Source organism: Aedes albopictus, chromosome 2 (assembly GCF_035046485.1).
Source record: "Aedes albopictus strain Foshan chromosome 2, AalbF5, whole genome shotgun sequence".
NCBI lineage: Eukaryota > Metazoa > Arthropoda > Insecta > Diptera > Culicidae > Aedes > Aedes albopictus.
Window position 1 is genome coordinate 159,448,561 of NC_085137.1, and position 21,720 is coordinate 159,470,280.

General features: G+C 39.1%; 1 protein-coding gene across 1 annotated transcript; it reads right to left on the minus strand.

The window, feature by feature from the left end:
* Nucleotides 1-767: 767 nt before the first annotated feature.
* On the minus strand, nucleotides 768-6,225 carry LOC109407254 (leukocyte receptor cluster member 8 homolog). The gene is made up of 5 exons (XM_029859317.2): nucleotides 6,052-6,225; nucleotides 3,894-5,914; nucleotides 3,520-3,718; nucleotides 3,237-3,444; nucleotides 768-2,926 (listed from the first exon to the last, which is right to left on the minus strand). Exons 2-5 carry the CDS (start codon nucleotides 5,841-5,843, stop codon nucleotides 2,713-2,715), a joined length of 2,571 nt encoding a protein of 856 aa, XP_029715177.2. The 5' UTR covers nucleotides 5,844-5,914; nucleotides 6,052-6,225; the 3' UTR covers nucleotides 768-2,712.
* Between the last annotated feature and the right edge of the window lie 15,495 nt (nucleotides 6,226-21,720).

Sequence of the window (21,720 nt, forward strand, 5' to 3'; positions counted from 1 at the left end):
TACACTACCCAAGTAACCACAATGCTGAAGCCGTACGCACTGCACGTACGGAGTACATACAGACCTACCCGCACCGCCTAAACAAACCACCTAGGCCGAACACAAGCGAAAATCGGGGCCACCACTGTTGAACCACGACTATACCAGTAGGTATAATCGCAATTAAGCAATCGTAGATCCATTCTTCGCTCCTACTCAGCCCTAACGATCCATAGCAATGCTTGTCAATATATGCACCACACACACGCAACCCCCACAACCCAACAGTATGGTCACTTGAGTATCCCTGGGATTTTGATTACATGATGGTCAGGGATCACAGCCATCAAAACGTTCCACACTTTACCAGGGCTTGCGACCTGTTACCATGATGATTTCCGCTATGGGAAACCATAATGGCTAGCGGTGTTCCGACTCATCATCTGTTTATTAATTTCAAAGCGGCGTACGATTCAGTGAAGAGAAATGAATTATGGCAGATAATGATTGACCACGGTTTTCCGGCGAAGTTGATTAGACTGTTTCGTGTGACGCTAGACGGATCAAATAATAAAGTGTACGGATTGCGTCATCTGCAAACCCTGAGTCAATGACGTAAATGTTTTTTTTCTTCCTCACTCTCTTAAACCTCTTAAACAAACACGAGAAAGAGAAAGATGGAAACAGGGGCTGCTGCCTCGAGTCTTAACTGAGCAATTTCAATGTTGGGCGATCTCAGCTTAAAACCTACAGCAGGGAATTTCTCTAAAAAGAACACTAGATCAAGGTCATTTTTTAATGAAAACGAAACTTTATTGAATATCATCGGGATCGAACTTTCCAAAGGCATTTTGGAGTTCGTAAAGGGCAGGGAAAACTATCCATAGCGATCAAACGGTGCTGCATCTCACGCGGCGAATGCTAGTTCTTTCATTAGAAATTATATTTTATTGGCAAGTACAACTAGTTAACGACAAAAACAAAATGGAAACAATAATGATAAAAAAACTAAAGCAAAACAAAATCGAAAATTAAAGTATGGAGATTTACACCGCCGCGAACCATTTTCATCTTCACAGCCGCTTTGCTTTCCACCAGCGCACTGGCTCTTCAGTGTCTCCAATCGCTTCCGTTCCGTTGAACGAGAACTTCGGAAGATCAGCAGCTATCGGTTGTTTTAAATTGGGGGGACATTGGGAATCATCGTGGGATAGGATTGGCTTTAGACGGGATCGTACAGAGTGGCTTAGACGGGATATTAGGGAAAAGGAATTACTGCTTGCGGATGGACAGTGTTTTGGGAGTTTTTCAGGAAAATGACTTGTAGTTTTCTTTCGGTATGTCGCACCGTGCACTATCGATCAGGCGTTGATCGTTCATATACTGGTGCAGCAAATTGTGCGCTCTCGGTTTCCGACCTGCAAAATTTTCCCCGGGTACAATTGTCCGTATCCCGTTCTGAATTCGATCCAGCGAATTGATGAATATTCAAAAAATCCAACGAAATCCGATGTTTGACCCAACCCAAAAATCACTTAAAGAGTTCATCTAGTTAGAAGTTCTTCAATCAAATATTTACACCTAGTCACTAAGTTCATACAGGATTCTTCTAAAATTGGCTTAAAGTTCTTCTTTGCTACACTTATCAACGATCATGGATAATGTTGGTGGAAATCAGCTATCACCCGGGGCCGTTATATACAAAACCCAGCACCCTCTCACAAGACAATCTTCGAAAGAGCAATGCAATGGTAGCAGTAGAGTTCCTAAGAAGAAATCCATCCCAGAGTTTCACTCGGGTTTTCACAACACACGCGACGCGTAATTTACGACTCAATCGATGTCTAGTCGCCAGCCTTGTGGTAGGATCTAGGGGCCAATCAGCTGCGTCTCCTGCGTACGACCGTTACACCGAAGATGATGGTAGCTTGCTTCGGCAACTCTCCCGAGTTGTCCTGGCTCATTGAGTTTAGCTTCATTTGGTTGCTGGTAACACATTACTTGTCATGACGTCTTCCAGGAAGCTTCTGATAGACTTTCGACACATTTCTGCTAACTTCGATTTGTTTGAAGACTTCTATCTTCTAGTCAGCAATTCTTGCTCGTTTCCACAGACTTGGCAGTTCCGTGCCGGACAGTCTCATGCTACTCTTGATCTTTTCAAAATCCTCGAGTTTGTGATCCACACGGAAGCCTCCGGGCTTCTGCTCCATGTCATGGATGCCGCGTCCTCCTTCGCAGTCGATCCCCACAAGGCTCAGCGGACTCAGACAATCTTCATCGGCGCACCCCTTCTCGGAAGTAGTGTCCACTCCGTTTCGGTTACCACCGACAGTTCATAATCAGATATTCAATCACGCAACACAACACAATTTTCTTCTTTCTCGTCCTTCCGCGAGAAATCTCTGGATCCATCATTCTTCTCTCGTCGCTCCACAGTCCCCTCAACCATCTTCGACTTGGCAATCCGGGCACGCAGCTGAAGTCCTCCCAAAGGAAGAGGAATTCTAAAACGCATTCCTCTTGGTCTTCTCAAGAAAACGGCCAACTATTTACTTTCCTCCGATCTGGCGAAACTTTCTCCATGGCGGAAACAACGATTCGGGCTGATCCCGAAAATCAATCGACTAACGGCCAGACCAGAAGGACAAAGACTTGGCGCCATGACGGAAGTTTGGTTTGATGTTGGGTTTCCTTGCACCACTTGTTGGGGTGCTCACGAGGAGACTAGGCTTAGAAGTTTGCCAGCGCGTTCATACTGGTCTTGCAGTCGATGAATCTCGTAACCGATGTCGTCGAAGCAGCAGCAGCACCTCCATCCTCCGCAGTCGCGCCTTGCTTGGTAATAAAGGTCAATTCGAACGTCGATAACCAGTCGAAACATTTGTCCACACTCTCAAAGGCCAACGCTTGACTGACATAGTCCACCGGGCAATTGGGACGATAACTAAACGGTAATAGATTGGTAAATGAGTTATTTTCGGCAAAAGACATGTGAGAGAATAGAGAAATGGGAAATCTAACAGAGATCAGCAATCCTTTCGTCCGAGAATGCGCTATCCTGTAAAACAGAATCACAATTTGGAAATGTGTTCCCTCCCAAAACCAGCCCCATCGAAAGAGAAACAACAGCCAAACTCCAAGAGTGGTACCACCTAAAACCTAGAAGGAAGAGGAGGAAGCCAGAGAGACCTAACTTTGGGCAATTTCAACAAAAAACTCAATCGGGGGGCCGCAAAGCTAGGTCAAATACGTACGCTTTGATAATGGTCTTCAGGGCGTTCTTGCGCTCTCGCTCGATAAACCAATCAATCAGATAACCGGCCATCAATGGGGCCGTCCGATACAGCGTGAAGAACCGACTGTAGTTGCCGAGGGCCCAAGCCGAACGGAGTTTGAGCGCGAAAATGATCACGTCCTGTTCCCGTTCGGTGGCAGTGAGCGCTTTCAGGATGGTGGTCAGATCTGTCGATGGAAAAAAGGACATTGTTAGAAACCACCGAGAAACGATTTCACTTCTTCACAGATTTCAACACCAACCGAGCGTGTTTTTGGTGAAAATGTAGTACAGGATTCGATACGCCGTAAACTCCAGAATATTCTCGCCCCCCACTTCGGAGTAGAGCATCTTGAGCTGCGTTTGGCACTGGTTGAACTCCTCGTGGTCGCCCTTTTCCATCGCAATGCGGGCGTGTGTTTCGTAGACCTGCACGGTGAACGCGTCGCGGATGCCTTGGACCTGCAAAAAACATGAATTCACATTACGTTTGTGTTTGTCTTTACATGTCTGTCTTCTTGACCTAACAAGAAAATCACAATCCATTTTATTAAATGAATAAGACAAATTGAAATACCTAAAAATCATTGAGAATACTTCAAAAATTTCTAAAGGTCGTAGAATTTATGAAACTTACCGTCAAATCCTGCCGGATCGACTTGAGTTGATCGCACGCATAGTAGTAGTCCTGCTTTTCGACCCACTTGTTCTTGACGTTCTGCAGCGAGTAGCGCAGCACTTCGACCGGTCGCACCTCGGACGGTGCGGGGGCCTTCGTGAGCCGCAGGAAGCTCTTCTCCAGATCGCGACAGGTTCCCACGATGTGCAGGTCGAACAGGTCCAGGCCACCATCTCCGTCTCCGGCGGCATCATCGATGAACAGTCGGGAAGGCGTCGGCATCTGCAGGCGTTTCTTCAGCGGGGAAGCGGCGGCGAAGCTGGGAGGCGAGATTTTCTTGCTGTTGGAGTTGAACCGGGCGGCACGTTTCTTCAGCGCTTCCTGATCACCATCCACGGCGCCTCCGATCTGACCATGCTCCGAGTAGAAACCGGACCGTTTCTGGTGGTTCTGGTTTTTGGTGTTGGACTTATTTTTCTGATTGACTTTTTGGTTTTTGAGCTTGAAAGATTTTCCTACGACGGAGGAGTTGCGACTTCCGCCATCTTCGCTACTATCGGAGGAGCGGCGCTTGCGGCGAGGTGAACGGGACTCCGTGCTGGAAGACCGACTGCGACGGCTCCGGCTGGTGCTGTAGCGACTTGAGGGAGATCGGGAGCGCGAACGAGACGAGCGAGACTTTTTCGAACCGGACTTGTTTCCCAGGCGAGAACCGAGCGAATGGGGCATCCCCAGCCCACCAGAGGAGCCGTTCTTGCGGGCGGCAAAGTTTTGACTGTTTCGACCGAATCCATTGGGAGGAGAAGGACTACCGCTTCGGTTGTTCTGGTTCTGATACTGGCTAATGCTACCGACGATTCCGGATTGTTTCGGTTTGTTCTGGTTTGGCGTCAGCAGGGCCCGTTCGCTATGAACGCTCGGCACCGGCTCGTTATCCCAATCCTTGGTCCACAATTCACCTTTGTTCGCGGCAGCTGTGATGCGCCCCTTAAGGCAAATATCGATCTGATCCTTATCGAAATCTGTCTTGCATTTGGCGTAACAGCGCGCGACAAAGTTGTTCAGACTTTCTGGCCAAGTGTCGGTCGGATTGTTGAACGGATCCGGTTTCTTCATGACCGGCGGCGGTGGAACAGTGGTACTAATAGTTCCCCCAACCATACCGGATTGACCGGGAAACGGCGGTGGAGGCTTGCTCAAATCCGGCACCTGAACCGGCGAGGAAAAGTTCGGAGCAGCCGGAGGAACCGGCGGCATCAATGGCGGTATTCCTCCATTGTTAAAAATCTGCTTGTTCTGCTGCTGATTTGCCATGTTGTTGTTGTTCATATTGTTCTTGTTCTTTTTCTTTTTTCTCTTGCTCATCTGCTGATTGTTCTGATTGAACTGCTGTTGTTGTTGTTGTTGTTGCTGCTGCTGCTGCTGTTGTGGTGGCGGGGGCAACTGAGGAGATCCACCCGACAGAGGGTTGCTCTGCTGCACCAATGGACTCACCCTCTGGGGTTGCTTGTTGATATTGAATCGAATCGGTCCGAACTGACTCGGCGCTTGTTTGAATCCTTGCATGTTCCCATCCTGTTGCTGCTGCTGAGGACTAAAAAATGACGACTTGTTCAATAAACTACCTGACGACGGTGAGGACGATCCATCGGAACCGTCTCCTCCGGGACCACCGGATACGGTGGACATCGTGGCGCTTGTGAAACCCGGCGCAGCGCCACCTCCGGGAGAACCCCCTCCTCCACTGGCCGACATCGGCGGTGGCGGAACATTCGTCGACATTGACCCCCCGGAATTGTACTGCAACTGCTGATAGTACGCGTTGCAATACTGAGCGTACTGTTGATAAGCCATTCCGTAAGGATTCGCCGTCGTCGATGCTAAATTATTCGATTTATCTTCCGAACTCATGCAGTTTCCTCCAGGCAACGCGTTACTTACGACTACCCCACCTGCTGAACTGCTCATCACAGCGTGCGACGAGCTACGATCGACGTATACTTTCAACTGCGTAGCGCTAGCGCTTGGCGATTTCAACCCTGTAGGTTACGAGAAAGAGAAAAATCAAAATTCAAGATGGCGACCATGGGTACGAACTTTTCCATTTTTCAATCGAACATTTCGGGTACAAAACGCTCCGCAAATCATTGAATTCCATAGTTCCTCCATTACTTACCTGATAATCTATCCGATGAACGAAGTTTGAGAAATAATCCTCGAATTTTACCGCTGAAAAATAACTTGAAATGGGCACTGCACCACTTGAATTCACGACACACTTTTTCATACGAATCACGAATGACGAAAACGATGGAGGAATGCGCGTGAGAAGGGCGAAGTGAGAAGAAAAATGGCTACAGTGAGCAACTGAATCGAGCGAACTGAGCAAGGCGGGCGAAAATAACCGAGAGCTGGCGCGTGACATGCGTTTGTTTCTCGCATAACATTTGGAGAAGGCAGATTTTATTGCGCTTCCAAGGGGAATGACATATCCTTTTCTAACTGGAATATCCGCATTTATCCGTTTCTATCTGTCGCTAACCGTTGCTAAGCGAGCTGCTAAGTGAGCAGCAGTTAAACGCGATTAACGACGGTTAGAGACGGATAAAGGCGGATATTCCGGTTAGAAAAAGATATGTCATTCCCCTTGTGCGCTTCTAGGGCCGATTTCTTCACCCGGGCTTAAATTTTAAACCAGGCTTAGCAACATTTTAAGCCGGGCTTAACTTTTTTTCAATTTCTTCACCTCGGCAGTAGAATAACTAGCCACAGAATGTCAATGTCGCGAGCGTTCGTGTGACCAACATCTAGTTTGCCACGCCCTTACAGCGTCAATACCGGTCCTACAAGTGTCAAACAAATTTTTATAGCCAAAACAAAACATCTACAACAACATGCGTATTTAAAAATAATAGATAAATACATCTGAGATATGAAATGAAATTAATTAATTTATTGGCAACAGCGCCATTGGCGATCTAATTTCTCATACATCTACTACCTCGGCTTAACCATTAAACCCGGTTTAATCAAGCTACGGTTTACGTTAAGTGTGGCTTATTGTACGTGCACTTGAAACCCGGAATTTTCGACTAGCGAAGTTGGATTTTTCTCCAAATCCGTACGTCGGACCTAACTTCGGAAGTGGTGCGCTGTATAGCGGATCAGGTTTGCTATACAGCGCACCACTTTCGAAGTTAGGTCCGACGCACGGATTTGAAGAAAAATCCAACTTCGGTAGTCGAAAACTCCAATTTTCAACTAAATTGAGAATATTTTAAGCGGTGCTCTGAGGTGGCTTAGCAACGCTAAGCCAGGCTTAAACCGCAAATTGCAGAGTTTGGGTTTCTTCACCTGCTTCATAAATAAATTTTTGAAACGGCAGAAAATATTTTTTAAGAAACATGTACACTTATGAACGATAAAATTCCCAAGTAACCATTAAGCCGCAAAAATGGCATTAAGTCGGCTCTATAGTCGAATGTAGAACCTGGCTAACAGAGCTAATTGGTTCTATATCCTCTTATAGAGCTGCTCAAAAGCCACTTTTGGCGAATTATTCGGCTGATATACGGCCAACTTTAAAATATCGTACCAAGTCTCTGGAGCGAAAGTTGTCAAAAGTGAGACAAAGAAAAAAGAAGAAAAAAATGTTTATCTTCTGTTCTTTTCTAACTTCCTTCGCTTCCATTGAAGTTGCTTTTTTGCTACTTCATTCAGATTCTAGCTGTTGTCCTCCGAGTTCCTGATCAAATCCGTTGCCTTTCTCATCTGCTCCACCAATGCACTATGGGAATGGTGTGATCAAACTAGTATTTAAACCATGAAAAACAAAATAGTTTGGGCATTTCGAGGGTTGAAAATGATATGGGATGAGGATGATTCAGTGGTGACGAACGCAGGAATTGATGCAGGAGAAGCAATGTTTATATAAATGGTCGGGAAACGTTTCACAAGAAGAGGTAAACGAGCTGGAGTTTGTCTTGAAAAAAATGGAATAATCAAGATAACCAAATTCCATTATCTATTTAACAACACCATTCCGATAAACATGCCAACAACAAACCCGGTTAACCCGGTCCTTCCATAATTTCAGGTCACAATAAACATTTTCGTCTCTTATGGTTCAAAAGATATTATTTTTTTTACAAACAAACTTAGGATGACACTCAAAAAAAAATCTTCTAATACCTTTTTATACACTGATTTTTTTTTATAAAAACTTAGTTCAAAAAAGCACATTTAGCCCATCGAATATTCAACATTTTGACTCATAATTCTAAATATAAAAAGTTTTATTCGTGGTGTATGTACTTCTAAACATGACTTATTTTGAATACCTAATAGGGTGACGTTGGATATTATTGGCAGGTTTGTCCTCTCCGTCGTGGGAGTTTTTTGTCGGCCAAAATGCCTGATACATTGCCATATTGTCGGGCCGCCACCAAACCGGACTTCGCACAATCAAGTCGCGACGTGACCCAACTCGCGACGTTTTTTTAATCATGTCAAATGTAGTGCGCATCCTTCCCGTTGTTGTCAGCAACACAGCGCACTAGATGCGAAACAGTTGCGACACTTGTGGACCAAGAAAATGGCAATTTTTGATTGAATGTCGGTCTTGATTCGAACCGGATAGACAATATCATTCAGCTTACTTTGGAAGGATTTGAGGCCAACTTTGAGTTCAATAGGTTTCTAAAAACCTCTCGTGACGAAGAGAACAAAACTGCCAAAAATACGACGCAAGTGGATTTTAAATATCTTTATGCAATTCAGAATCATAATTTACATTTTATATAACTCATTTTGGTACATATCATAATGGCCAATTTTTCCGAACTGGCTCATTATACAACTGAAATGAGTTGCATAATGAAAAATAGTTGTATAATTTTCATAATGCAACTCATTTGAGTTGCGTTATGAACTTGGTTATGAACATTATGCAACTCAAATGGGTTCAAGAATGGGTTGCATTATGAAAAAAATCATTGCATAAAATTTTGTATGGAACTCGTTGCAAAACTCGATTTTTTCAACACTCTTCGTATTTATTTAACTCGGCAAGCCTCTTTGGATAAATGTATTGTCTTCGCGGTTGAAACCCGAAGTTTCCCCACACCCGACAATCGAATTTTCTCAAAATCTATACGTGAAACCTAACGTCGGGCGTAGTGCGCTGGACAGCGGACCTGGCCCTCTATCTAGCGCACTGTGCCCGACGTACGTCCGACACACGGTTTAGGAGAAACATCGATTTTCGCGTGTTAAAAATTCCGTTTTTCAACTGCACGAACAATACGACTCGTGCTGAAAAAATCAACTTTTTGCAACTCGTTACACAAATAACTATTTTGCAACTCAGCACTATGAAATTTTATTTATACTTGCCGCACAGACAAACAGACGTATCACTTGGAACAAATTGCGATAAAAATCATCGTCACGAAAACATAATCACCCAATGCTAACCAGGCTGTGTTACGCAAATCGCTCAGTAGGTGGCAGTAGTGAGCAAACGTCAAACAGGAGCAAAAACGATGCGAGCGCCGTGACCGAGCGATTTGCCTACAAAATATTTGAACTAACCGTTAAAAAGGGTAACGATGAGAAGTGAGTAGAGTGAGACGTCTGTTTGTCTGTGCTTGCCGTATCACAACGGACTAGTTTATCGTACTATACCAAACAATTGCAGTACGATTCAAAATGCAACTGATTTCGGTTGTATTATGAATCATAATGCAATTGTTTGATCCACAACCCGAGTTGTCACGGCAAGAGCTTGCCAAATTGTCACGGTTATGGTACAGCTTGCTTGATCAAAATTTAGTGTCTAGCATGATAGAAGACATGACTGTTCCCATCGAACCACCGCGAAGCATGATGGTACTGATAGAAATGATCATATTCTAGTGATGTGTTTTTCATTGCAAAAATGTTTTGCAACTCGTTGCAAAACTCGATTTTTAAAGCGCACATTTAATTCCATTTTTTTCATGATGAATATTAATAGGGCACGATCGGTGAAGTACTAGATTTGTAGTAATGAGCTGATTTTTTGTATGGTGAGAAGGTGGATTCTCGTTTCTGCAAGGAAATCGTGCAAAAAGCGTGGGTATTATGGTTCCTCGCCTAATTTGATGATGTTTGAGCAAAACTTTAGAAAACTGTTTTGTTGTTTTGGCTAATTCTTGTCCCTTAATCAGTACAGTTTTCCCTATTGAGCGTTGTGAACGGCACCTAAACATTTTTAAAATAAAGTATTAAAAACACCAACGAATGGAATGAAGGTAGAATAAACTGTTTCTATTAAGGGATTTCAGTTTCTAGTGTAACTTGAACTTTGCTGTGGCTTAAACATATTTGAAAATGGTCTGAACTCTGGAGCATCTCATGACAAACACATTTTCAAAAACTCACTATCGAAATGCATCTTTATTCGAAGGCGATTATGGATATCACAACATAAAATCAACATTGCAACGCCTTTTCTGCAATGTGGCACTCCAACTTTGTATAATGAGAGGAAAATTCTAACACCAGCAAATTCTAACGATCATATGTAATAGGTACTAAATCGTAGATCATCGATACTAGCATTGGGTAAAACATCAACAGTCTAGGTAGATCATTATTGTTAATTTCCTTTGTTGGCGCGAGTTTCTTCTGGTTCTGGATTAATAAAACACATACTGAGAGCAGCGTATTTTACGGCAGCTTCAATGCTATATTGAAAATAATTCATTTTAATAATCTACATTGTTTTTTCTTAAACTTAACTTACTTGATAGTTTTCTAATCCAAACTCCCAGAGGGACGAACTGCACAACTCAGCGCACAACTTAACACTGAATCATCTAATTAATGAATTCCTATTAGACAATACAGTTGCCAGTTTCACCAAAATACCGCCGCAACATCCTTCTGTATCCGAAAAAAATATTTCAAAATATCGGCGACTTAAAATGACGTTTCCATTGGAAAGTCACTGGAATGATATGGGAAATTTCGTTAAGCTTGGCTTAGCGTAAGCCGTCACCTTTATTTGCTAAACCGGTGTGAAGAAATGCAAATATTTAAACCTGGCTTAAGATTTTGGCTTAACTTTAAGTGTGGTTTAAGATAAACCAGGCTTATGTCGTTAAGCCGGGTAGGTGAAGAAATCGGCCCTTAGCAAGAAAAAATTTTAGTTTCACACTTTTACCAAGGGGAATGACATATCTTTTTCTAACCGGAATATCCGCCTTTATCCGTCTCTAACTCTAACGTTAATCGCGTTTAACTGCTGCTCACTTAGCAGCTCGCTTAGAAACGGTTAGCGACAGATAGAAACGGATAAATGCGGATATTCCAGTTAGAAAAGGATATGTCATTCCCCTTGACTTTTACCGATCTGTCAGTCAGTTGTGCGCAAGGGTGAATCTCATATCATGGGCAGTATCCATATTTGCATTACTTAAAACATACCCAACCGGTATCAACCGCGTGCGATCAGTACAAGACTGAATGTATTATGCGTTGCGCGAAAATTTGTACGCGCAAGCGCCCATACATCTCCGCCTGTAAGAAAAATCATTTCGGTGTTTTCGGCGCAGTATTCCTTGGCCAATTCGCGCACTTATTGTAGAAGACACCATCACGATTAAACATACCAGCGGAGGTCTATAGTGGTAATCACGTTCAAATGTATGCGTGTCTCTTTTGTAGATGTAGTAGTGAAACTTGGGGGAAAATATGTGCACTCTTACCCCGGTTGTTAGTTTTATCATTATTTAGCCGTTTTACCCAAATCAGTTGGGTAATATTTTCATATGCAATCTGAATAGCCTTTGAATTGTCGTGCATTTTTGTGTATGGAAAAATTCAAGCTAGTGTTCGTGTGATGAAATGTCACTTATCTCTATTAGCGATTTTGCACCTTTTTCGCTCTCTATTTTCTTGCAACGGGTAATAACAAATAATGACACAATCAATCGAATCAGCTACTATTCCAGAAAATATTGTTTTATTTCAGGCCAAACATTTCAATAGGTCCTATCTGCATTTGAGAGGCTCTCTTTGTTCACTGTCTCTTTCAATTATTGCAATGTAATGATACACTTTTCAACTATTTTTGCAGTACAAATCAAAAGACGATTGTTTTGACCATCGTTCAATGCAAGGAGACAATTATAATACCAATAAACAGCTGAGATATTAACGCAAGAGAGGGAAACCAAAGAGAGCCTCTCTTCTGCAGATAGGACCTTTAGACATGTTTGGCCTGATTTCCGTTTCATTAAAACAATCTCGAAAGGGATCATAATGAGTTAACTTACCTTTCCATGCAAGTTATCAACAACAACGATCAGCCGGTGGACGAGCGTCGATGTTTGTTTTGGTTGCAGACAATGGAAACGTGCTGCGTGTAGCTTTGGCGCGCAATGACGTCGTCTGCTTGCTTGCTCCTAATAAGACAGATCGGTGAAGTTTGGGTGAAGTACTAGATTTGTAGTAATGAGCTGGATTTTAGTATGGTGAGAAAGCAGGGGTAGTCACTCTACACAGTGTGCCCTGGGCAAACCGGGCACACTAATGGCACCGGCTGGCACAAATGAACATTGAACTGAAATTATGGGAAAACCATCTCAGCAAACTTTGAAACCAGGAAAAAAATGTCCAGCTGTCAAAACTGAAGAATCACTTCGGCAAGAATTTGTCTTTTTTTACGATTTCCATTAACCATTTTACATATATTTTTTTCATATTTTAGGTTCAAAAACTCGAATCAACATAACGGACTGTTGCTTTTATTGGTTTGGTGATATGTCTTTGTCAATCGGTCATCATATGGAGGCTACGTCGTTGCAGCATGATCAGCGGTGTCATGGTCACAATTTTTTCCGCAGTCAAGTTCGCAGATTGTGAACAATCCTCGGTACTCACTTTACGTAATTTATGTTTAGTCCCTTGCTGTCAGAGCTGTCAGATCAATGTAACACAAGGGGTAGTCACTCTACACATTTCATTTGTGCCAACGTTTTTTTAATGTGCCTACCAGTGTGCACTGGTGTGCCCTAGTGTGTCGAGGTGCCGAGGATCAGCGTTCCACGCTTGTCATAATGACGGATGCACTGAACTGAAAACATGATAACATAATCTCAGCAAACATTGAACCTAAGGAAAAAAATGTCTACTGTCATGAAATGCACCATTTTATTGCAGAAACGGTGAATTGAGCTTCTCACCATACTAAAATTCAACTCATTACTACAAATCTAGTACTTCACCGATCTGTTCTATAGGACACAATCGGTGAAGTACTAGAATTGAAGTAATAGGCTAAATTTTTGTATGATGAGAAGGTCAATTCTCCGTTTTGCAATGAAATGGTGCAAAAATCGTGGGTATTATGATTTCTTGCCTAATAGGACAGATCGGTGAAGTACTAGATTTGTAGTAATGAGCTGAATTTTAGTATGGTGAGAAGGTCAATGGGGCACGTTCGGTGTAGTACTAGATTTGTAGTAATGAGCTGAATTTTAGTATGGTGAGAAGGTCAATTCTCCGTTTCTGCAATGAAATGGTGCAAAAAGCGTGGGTATTATGATTCCTTGCCTAATTTGATGCTGTTTGAGCAAAACTTTGGATAACTATGTTGTTTATGTTGCAAGAAATGGAGAAAACATCAACACAGTTGCCCAAAGTTTTGCTCAAACAGCATCAAATTAGGCTAGGAATCATAATACCCACGCTTTTTGCACCATTTCATTGCAGAAACGGAGAATTGACCTTCTCACCATACTAAAATTCAGCTCATTACTACAAATCTAGTACTTCACCGATCTGTCCTATTCTCCGTTTCAGCAATGAAATGGTGCAAACAGTGTGGGTGTTATGATTCGTTGCCTAATGGGGCACGTTCGGTGTAGTACTAGATTTGTAGTAATGAGCTGAATTTTTGTATAATGAGAAGGTCAATTCTCCGTTTCTGTAATGAAATGGTGCAAAAAGCGTGGGTATTATGATTCCTTGCCTAATTTGATGTTGTTTGAGCAAAACTTTGGATAACTATGTTGTGTATGTTGCAAGAAATGGAGAAAACAACAACACTGTTGCTCAAAGTTTTGCTCAAACAGCATCAAATTAGGCAACGAATCATAATGCCCACGCTTCTTGCATCATTTCATTGCAGGAATTGAGAATTGACCTTCTCACCATACAAAAATTCAGCTCATTACTACAAATCTAGTACTTTATCGATCTGTCCTATTGTATGCTGTTTGAGCAAAACTTTGGGCAACAGTGCTGTTGTTTTCTCCATTTCTTGCAATATAAACAACGTCGTTATCCAAAGTTTTGCTCAAACAGCATCAAATTAGGCAACGAATCATAATACCCACACTTTTTGCACCATTTCATTGCTGAAACAGTGAATTGACCTTCTCACCATACTAAAAGTCAGCTCATTACTACAAATCTAGTACTACACCGAAGGTGCCCCATTTGATGCTGTTTGAGCAAAACTTTGGATAACTATGTTGTTTATGTTGCAAGAAATGAAGAAAACAACAACACTGTCGCCCAAAGTTTTGCTCAAACAGCATCAAATTAGGAAAGGAATCATAATACCCACGCTTTTTGAACCATTTCTTTGCAGAAACGGAGAACTGACCTTCTCACCATACTAAAATTCAGCTCATTACTACAAATCTAGTACTTCACCTATCTGTCCTATTCTCCGTTTCTGCAATGAAATGGTGCAAAAAGCGTGGGTATTATGATTCCTTGCCTAATTTGATGCTGTTTGAGCAAAACTTTGGATAACTATGTTGTTTATGTTGCAAGAAATGGAGAAAACAACAACACTGTTGCCCAAAGTTTTGCTCAAACAGCATCAAATTAGACAACGAATCATAATACCCACGCTTTTGCACCATTTCATTGCAGAAACGGAGAATTGACCTTCTCACCATACTAAAATTCTGCTCATTACTACAAATCTAGTACTTCATCTATCTGTCCTATTCCTGAAGAAATACCAGAAGGAACTCCGAGTGGAATCTCGCATGAACTTCTTGGAAGGAATTTCAGAATGAGATTTTTGGAATTTTGGAATTTGCTTACTTACTTACTTACTTACTTACTTACTTACTTACTTACTTACTTACTTACTTACTTACTTACTTACTTACTTACTTACTTACTTACTTACTTACTTACTTACTTACTTACTTACTTACTTACTTACTTACTTACTTACTTACTTACTTACTTACTTACTTACTTACTTACTTACTTACTTACTTACTTACTTACTTACTTACTTACTTACTTACTTACTTACTTACTTACTTACTTACTTACTTACTTACTTACTTACTTACTTACTTACTTACTTACTTACTTACTTACTTACTTACTTACTTACTTACTTACTTACTTCCTTCCTTCCTTACTTACTTACTTACTTACTTACTTACTTACTTACTTACTTACTTACTTACTTACTTACTTACTTACTTACTTACTTACTTACTTACTTACTTACTTACTTACTTACTTACTTACTTACTTACTTACTTACTTACTTACTTACTTACTTACTTACTTACTTACTTACTTACTTACTTACTTACTTACTTACTTACTTACTTACTTACTTACTTACTTACTTACTTACTTACTTACTTACTTACTTACTTACTTACTTACTTACTTACTTACTTACTTACTTACTTACTTACTTACTTACTTACTTACTTACTTACTTACTTACTTACTTACTTACTTACTTACTTACTTACTTACTTACTTACTTACTTACTTACTTACTTACTTACTTACTTACTTACTTACTTACTTACTTACTTACTTACTTACTTACTTACTTACTTACTTACTTACTTACTTACTTACTTACTTACTTACTTACTTACTTACTTACTTACTTACTTACTTACTTACTTACTTACTTACTTACTTACTTACTTACTTACTTACTTACTTACTTACTTACTTACTTACTTACTTACTTACTTACTTACTTACTTACTTACTTACTTACTTACTTACTTACTTACTTACTTACTTACTTACTTACTTACTTACTTACTTACTTACTTACTTACTTACTTACTTACTTACTTACTTACTTACTTACTTACTTACTTACTTACTTACTTACTTACTTACTTACTTACTTACTTACTTACTTACTTACTTACTTACTTACTTACTTACTTACTTACTTACTTACTTACTTACTTACTTACTTACTTACTTACTTACTTACTTACTTACTTACTTACTTACTTACTTACTTACTTACTTACTTACTTACTTACTTACTTACTTACTTACTTACTTACTTACTTACTTACTTACTTACTTACTTACTTACTTACTTACTTACTTACTTACTTACTTACTTACTTACTTACTTACTTACTTACTTACTTACTTACTTACTTACTTACTTACTTACTTACTTACTTACTTACTTACTTACTTACTTACTTACTTACTTACTTACTTACTTACTTACTTACTTACTTACTTACTTACTTACTTACTTACTTACTTACTTACTTACTTACTTACTTACTTACTTACTTACTTACTTACTTACTTACTTACTTACTTACTTACTTACTTACTTACTTACTTACTTACTTACTTACTTACTTACTTACTTACTTACTTACTTACTTACTTACTTACTTACTTACTTACTTACTTACTTACTTACTTACTTACTTACTTACTTACTTACTTACTTACTTACTTACTTACTTACTTACTTACTTACTTACTTACTTACTTACTTACTTACTTACTTACTTACTTACTTACTTACTTACTTACTTACTTACTTACTTACTTACTTACTTACTTACTTACTTACTTACTTACTTACTTACTTACTTACTTACTTACTTACTTACTTACTTACTTACTTACTTACTTACTTACTTACTTACTTACTTACTTACTTACTTACTTACTTACTTACTTACTTACTTACTTACTTACTTACTTACTTACTTACTTACTTACTTACTTACTTACTTACTTACTTACTTACTTACTTACTTACTTACTTACTTACTTACTTACTTACTTACTTACTTACTTACTTACTTACTTACTTACTTACTTACTTACTTACTTACTTACTTACTTACTTACTTACTTACTTACTTACTTACTTACTTACTTACTTACTTACTTACTTACTTACTTACTTACTTACTTACTTACTTACTTACTTACTTACTTACTTACTTACTTACTTACTTACTTACTTACTTACTTACTTACTTACTTACTTACTTACTTACTTACTTACTTACTTACTTACTTACTTACTTACTTACTTACTTACTTACTTACTTACTTACTTACTTACTTACTTACTTACTTACTTACTTACTTACTTACTTACTTACTTACTTACTTACTTACTTACTTACTTACTTACTTACTTACTTACTTACTTACTTACTTACTTACTTACTTACTTACTTACTTACTTACTTACTTACTTACTTACTTACTTACTTACTTACTTACTTGTAGATCTTTGTTTGTTTGCAAAAATCTATACAAATCAAATTAGACTTTATGAAGTTCAAGTTTATTAGGGCAAGTTCGCGCGACTGCACTTACTACCTCATTCAAAGAGGAAGTAAAAAGGTAAAATAATGCAGCACCCATCAACCCTACGTGTATGATGATAATATACCCCCGGAACATTGCATGTAATCTCATTTAGGTACCTGCGATTGTGCTATACGTTCTCACATCAGAAGCTCAATACCACATCTACTTTTAAGTACATTTACATAAATGCACATGCCCTCCATTATTGTTTCACACATTCATGTCGCCCATTTTCAAATTAGACGACGCTACGACGCAGTTCTATACACCTTTGCAAAATAAAATAATAAAATTACTTTGCTTGACTAATTGAATAATTTGCTGCACGTTCTCGTGCATTCGTACTTCAGTTCATGCTCAACATTGATCCAGTTAACTTCTGGGTTGGTTTATGCTAAATATAGCAAATCAAGCTGGTTCTGCAGCAATCCTCTCGAGAGTGATTATTCCCTTCAGACAGAGCTCTCCGAAGCAGCTCGGTTGATATTTCGATTACAATGCGGTTTTTGAGTCCTGTCGCTAAATATGTAGTCAGTTCGCGCTTGCTTGTACCGTTTACTTCATCCGACATAAAACCATATAAACTGGATGTGGAAACCAAGGTCGCTTGCAATAAAAAAAATCACTTTTCACTTCGGGAGAATCAGAGGACAACGAATCCCGCACACGGAAGTCGATACATATTCTGCATTCTCGCTATGCCGGTTTTTGCAACAGCAGAGAAGAAGAAATCAAAACAAAAGAGGAACGGAACTGTTTGTTTAAATTTTCGAACCAAAACCGTATTGCGAGTGTGAATTAATTTATGCAAATTATTTTGAAATTTATTGGTCTGGTGTGTCGAAAACCGCTAGATGCTCTAACTAGGGGATGGAATGCATTTTATGTGCGAATTAATGCAACATTTAAATTGCTGATCAACTTATGTTTTTTTAGGCTGCAAAATGGTGAGTCGATAACCTGGAAATAGCGTCTAACATAGCTCTTGTCCTCTATAGTACAGCTGTGAAGACGTGGGTATTCAGCATAACCATGCTGAGGGTGACGGGTGCAATTCCCGGTCGGTCCGAGAACTTTTCGTAAAGGAAATTTTCTTGGCTTCCTAGAACATAGAGTATCTTCTTGCCTTCTTGGCACGATGTGCACGTGCTAAGCTATTGGCAGAGAAACATATACACAATACAGGTACCGTAAACCGGGGTCAAATTGATCAGCGGGGTGAAATTGATCATTCGGGTACTACATTGTAATTCTATACTAGGAATTCTTAAGCGTCGTAATGATCTTAATCTTTTTACGTCATTTGGTTCGTAGATGTGTAGATGTGAGTGTAGACTTTTAATTTCTTAGAAAAAAGTTAGTTTTGTCTTATTTTTTAGGAATTTGAAATGTATTCCTCATTTAGCTGAAATCATTGCTACTAAACAATCGATTGCTAATAGGACTTCCCGTAAATTTTCTGTTTTAACATTTTTGTGGAGCCTTGGTTCATTTTATTATGAAATAGTCATTGATGGTGATAGAATTCACTTATTTCAAATGAAATTGCCTACCTTTAGGCGTTTAAGTCGAAATTTCAAAATTAAATTTTGCATTTAAAGTATTAAATTTACTAGTTGTAAGATTTTAAACGCGTTATTCGGTTTTAGAAGAGCAAAATTAAGCGGAAAAGCAAAGTTTCCTTTCCAACCAATGCTAAATTGTATACTGATCAATTTCGCCCCAAAGTGGTATCTCCAATTTTTGATTTTTGGAGTTATTTAACTTAAAGTTCAAATTTATTGAACAAAATTCTGACACATGGTTCCATGGAGATCCACTGGGTACTGGTTTTACAGAAATTCTTTTGGCAATATTTGAATTGCCACTGATGTTTTCGAAAAAGTTGTATTAAAGTGATCAATTTGACCCCAGATTACGGTCAGTTTAAAACCTTCAGTTTGTAAATATTATGATGACTTATAATGTAGGGGTTTTCATCCTTTTGACATGCGGAGGACTTCATAACAATAAATTGTTTTGTGGATCCATAATAGCGCAAAAGTATACCTCATGACATACTTTGTTTTAAATACAAGGGATAGACAAATTGATCAGGACAGGCAAAATTTTCACTCTTCAAAAAATGTTCAAATAGTTGTAACTTTTTGAAAAGTGCATCAAAAAAAAAATTAAAAAAAATATTTTACTGTAAGTTGATCAACTAGTTGTGCATCAATGGTCTGATTTTGAGAAAGATCGGGCTATTCTACATAAAGTTAGAAAGATTCGAGAAAAAGTAAAAAATATCCGATAGCCAGCTTTGAACTGTTATATCTCCAGATTCGATGAACCGAATGCAATAGGACGCAATCAGTGAAGTACTAGATTGAAAGTAGTGAGCTGAATTTTTGTATGGTGAGATGATCAGTTCTCCATTTCTGCAACGAAATGGTGCAAACAACGTGGGTTATATGGTTTCTTGCCTAATTTGATGCTGTTTGAGCAAAAGTTTGGGTAACTGTGTTGTTGAAGTTGCAAGAAATAAAAAATACAACAACACAGTTACCCAAACTTTTGCTCAAACAGCATCAAATTAGACAAGAAACCATATAACCCACGTAGTTTGCACCATTTCATTGCAGAAATGGAGAACTGATCAACTCACCATACAAAAATCCAGCTCACTACTTTCAATCTAGTACTTCACTGATTGCTTCCTATTAAATTTTGAGCGTTCATGACTCATATAATGAGCTTTGAAAAAAGTTTAACTAAACTTAAAATTATTAACAAGAAAAAAAGTTACAGCAATTTCATTTATTTTATGATTTTTTTATTAAATTGGTCTAATGTTGATAATGTTTTCCATTACTTTTCAAATTTATTGCCAGTTATATTGTTACTTCCTTTCAAAATATATTCATATTAAAGTCAATTCGAGAGAATTCAAATAAGCTATAATAACCATCTCAAATGTTGAAGCGATGTTGAAATTTTCGGTAATTCAGTGTTATATCAGAAAAATAAACTTAACGCTATAATTTTATTCCGTATGAACAATTTTAGGTTGTGTCAAAAGTTTTTCAAAGCCAATCATATAAGTTATGAACGCTCAAAATTTCATTGCATTTGGTTCAATGAATCCGGAGATATTAACAGCTCAAAGTTGGCCATCTGATCATTTTTACTGTTTCTAGAATCTTTCTAACTTTATGTAGAATAGCTCGATCTTTCAAAAAAAATTGAACCATTGATACACAACTAGTTGATCAACTTACAGTAAAAGTTTTAGACATTTGATGCACTTTTCAAAAAGTTATAGCTATTTGACAATTTTTTGAAAAGAGAAAATTTTACCTGTCCCGATAATTTTGTCTATCCCCTGAATTTACCTTAATCTCATGCGTCAGAGAAACAGACGTCACACTCTCCTCGCTTCCCATCGATTACCTTTTTAACGGTTGATTCAAATATTCGATGGTTGGTCAATTCACCAGTCACGGTACTGGCATCGTTTCTGCTTCTGTTTGACGTTTGATCGCTATCGCCATCTAGTGGTGACTTGTCCAAACACGGCATGATTAGCATTGCGCGATTACGATTTCCTGACGATGACTTTTATTATTTTTTTATAATTTGTTCTAAATGTTACGTCTGTTTCTCTGTACAATACGTTATGTGCAATAAAGTCCCAAAAAAATCAAAAAATTCAGTCAGGGATTTCTTTGAAAATGTCTCCAAGGATTTACCCTGAAATTCCTTTACCAATTGATTCAAAAAAATCCCGGATTGCTTCAGAAATTCCTCCAGGTATCCCTTCTAAAATTCCTTAAGTGGAAGAGATTCGTGACAAGCACTTGATAGAGCGTGGTTACTGCCCAAGTAACAATTTTAATTTTATCAAAGTTTTTTAGCGATTCAAAAATCCTAAACATAAAACCATTGATGCCGACTTGAAAATGCTCTCGAGTTCTTGTATGCCTCAATAAGCCCACGTTCTGGCTAGTTGGCCCAGTCTTATTAGGGTCTACAGGACTTCGTATGCAAACCGGCTTAGGATTTCGGGTTGTATCATACTTTTATCAATCTTCTAAATAAAACCATCTTCTGACTTAAATAATTGTTTTGATTATTTTTCACTCTCAATGTTCGATCGTCAGAATAAATTATGCTTGGTTGTTTATCCAGCCATCAGTTGGAAAGATGCATATATGGA